Below are 2435 nucleotides of genomic sequence, written 5' to 3' on the forward strand. Positions count from 1 at the left end.
AGAGAGATGATCCTCCAGTCTCAAAGTTAGAAATATCCTTCTCCAGGTCGGAGATGACTTTCAGAGAGACAGAGAGAAAGAGAGAGAGACAGAAAGAGAGACAGACAGACAGACAGAGAGAGAGAGACAGACAGAAAGAGTGACAGAAAGAGAGAGACAGACAGAAAGAGAGAGAGAGACAGACAGAAAGAGAGAGAGAGAGACAGACAGAAAGAGAGAGAGAGAGACAAACAGAAAGAGAGACAGACAGAAAGAGAGAGAGACAGAAAGAGAGACAGAAAGAGAGAGAGAGAGACAGACAGACTTCAGAAGGTCTCCCCTCCATGTTCATGAAGGTCTGGAGGATTTTCCTGATGAAGACACTGACCTCTGTGCTGATCGAAGGTGTAGGATGGCGGTCTGAGGGCGGAGCCACAGGAGTGACAGGTGAAGCAGCTGCGGTGGAAGAACAGCCCCTCCGCCGTCAGACGCTCGATGACGTACAGACGCTCTTTGCAGAAGAAGCAAGTGAGGCTGCAAGACTGCAGACAGAACACAAACACTCTGAAGTCCCAGAGAGCAGCGGGTCGCTGATCCTGTTCGGTCCGGTTCTGGTCAGACCCACTTCCGGCTCACCTGTTCATTGTCAGTGGTCTGCTCAGCCAATGAGCTCCCTTCCTGAGAACACACCTGAACACAGAAATAGCACAGCTTTACCACAGACCTCGAGCCGAGGATGATGGGAAATGCAGTTTTTATTCTTCCACAACAGAACCTCCAGAACCAGAATTCAGGGGTCACTGAGCTGATGGGAGGAGCTTCATCAGAATACATGCCTGGTTCTGATGGTTCTGTTGTTACATTCAGTCCAAGAAGAAGAAAGATGGTGATGATGTCATATTAAGTGGGGGGAGGGGCTTCCAGCAGGACTGAGCTGGAACTGATCCTAGACCAGCTTCAATGCCCCCCCCCCCGGCACACACCTGTACCTGCTGGCTCCTGCTGGCGGCGCTCTGACCCCGGATCCTCTCCCTGAAGCGGAAGCTCAGCTGCTCCTGCTGGAGGGTCCGTTTCCTCTGACAGAGACAGGAAGAGGGTCAGACCAGACCCGACCCACAGTTCTGATCATACAGAGGCTGGTTCTGAACCCATATGTTCTAAACCACGCCCACTTCTACTGTCTCCATGGAAATGATCCTCATCATTTACGCAAATGATGACGAGGATGAAGATCCGGACATCTTGGTTCTGTTCTGGTTCTGTCATTGATGGATGTTAACACCTGTTCTGATCCTGAAGCTCCGCCCACATCCCACCTTACCAATGAACACATCTAAGCAAAGTAACTAGAGGTTGGATTCCTGGTTCAGGCGCGTTACCGGTTTCCATGACAACTTCTGTGGAGCTGGTGGACAGTCTGCAGACTCTGGAGGGGACAGCGGCGCCGCCTGCTGATCAACACAAGAACAAGCGGGAAAATAAATATGATTGATCTGCTTTATGGGGGCGTGGTCACTCAACCTGCACATGAAACCTGTGAATGACCCCCCCCACCACCACCACCAGAGCACAGGAATAAACGGCACCTACCTGCCCTGCAGCAGCAGCAGCGCAGATGGCCACGCCCTCGTCCAGCTTTGCCTGCAGTTGATTGGCCATCAGACGGACTCTAGAACCTTCGGTTCCACCTGGATACCTTTCACCTCCATCACTGCTGGCCTGCAGGACACAAACCACGCTTCACCATCACTGCCCTCTCATCACGTTCTCGACGTCTTCAGCTCCTGCGAGTCATCCAGCTCTTAGATTTGGTAAAAGAGCGGGTTCTGAAAGAGTTCTGCTTTCTGTTTAGGTTCTGTGGAAAAGCAGTAATGAAGCAGCACTCACCTGTGGCTCCTTGCTCAGCTGACTCCTCCTCCTCTTGTCCAGATGGTCACTGAGCTCCTGCAGAGATGAAGGTGGGCGGTTCCTCAAAGCGCACAGACACAAAGCACAGGTGTGAAAAAGCCAGTCCTACCTTTGGAGTTCTCTTTCTGGAAGTTTGGGTTCCTAACCTGCTGAGAAGCGATGCTGGAACCACAAAAGCTGCTCTCAGGTCAGCGCTCTGACTGAAGGAATCTGAGCGGAACACAAAAGAACCTGTTCTGCAATTGTGTTTGTCTTCTGTTGGTGTCCTGATGATGTTCTGATGATGTTCTGATGATGTTCTGTTGGTGTTCTGATGATGTTCTGATGATGTTCTGTTGGTGTTCTGATGATGTTCTGATGATGTTCTGATGATGTTCTGTTGGTGTTCTGTTGGTGTTCTGTTGGTGTTCTGATGATGTTCTGTTGGTGTTCTGTTGGTGTTCTGATGATGTTCTGATGATGTTCTGATGGTGTTCTGTTGGTGTTCTGATGATGTTCTGTTGGTGTTCTGATGATGTTCTGTTGGTGTTCTGTTGGTGTTCTGATGA

The 2435-nt window shown here is 50.4% G+C and overlaps 1 protein-coding gene across 1 annotated transcript in view; it reads right to left on the reverse strand.

The window, feature by feature from the left end:
• The window catches only part of LOC112155189 (protein-methionine sulfoxide oxidase mical3b), a gene marked incomplete in the record, with an annotated part of 14386 nt that overhangs the window by 5976 nt on the left and 5975 nt on the right, over positions 1-2435 (reverse strand). Inside the window, 7 exon segments of the mRNA XM_036210369.1 lie at positions 368-521; positions 616-669; positions 969-1055; positions 1359-1430; positions 1570-1698; positions 1867-1923; positions 1997-2097. Coding sequence (XP_036066262.1) covers positions 368-521; positions 616-669; positions 969-1055; positions 1359-1430; positions 1570-1698; positions 1867-1923; positions 1997-2097 — 654 coding nt within the window.

This window comes from Oryzias melastigma, linkage group LG23, assembly GCF_002922805.2.
Source record: "Oryzias melastigma strain HK-1 linkage group LG23, ASM292280v2, whole genome shotgun sequence".
NCBI lineage: Eukaryota > Metazoa > Chordata > Actinopteri > Beloniformes > Adrianichthyidae > Oryzias > Oryzias melastigma.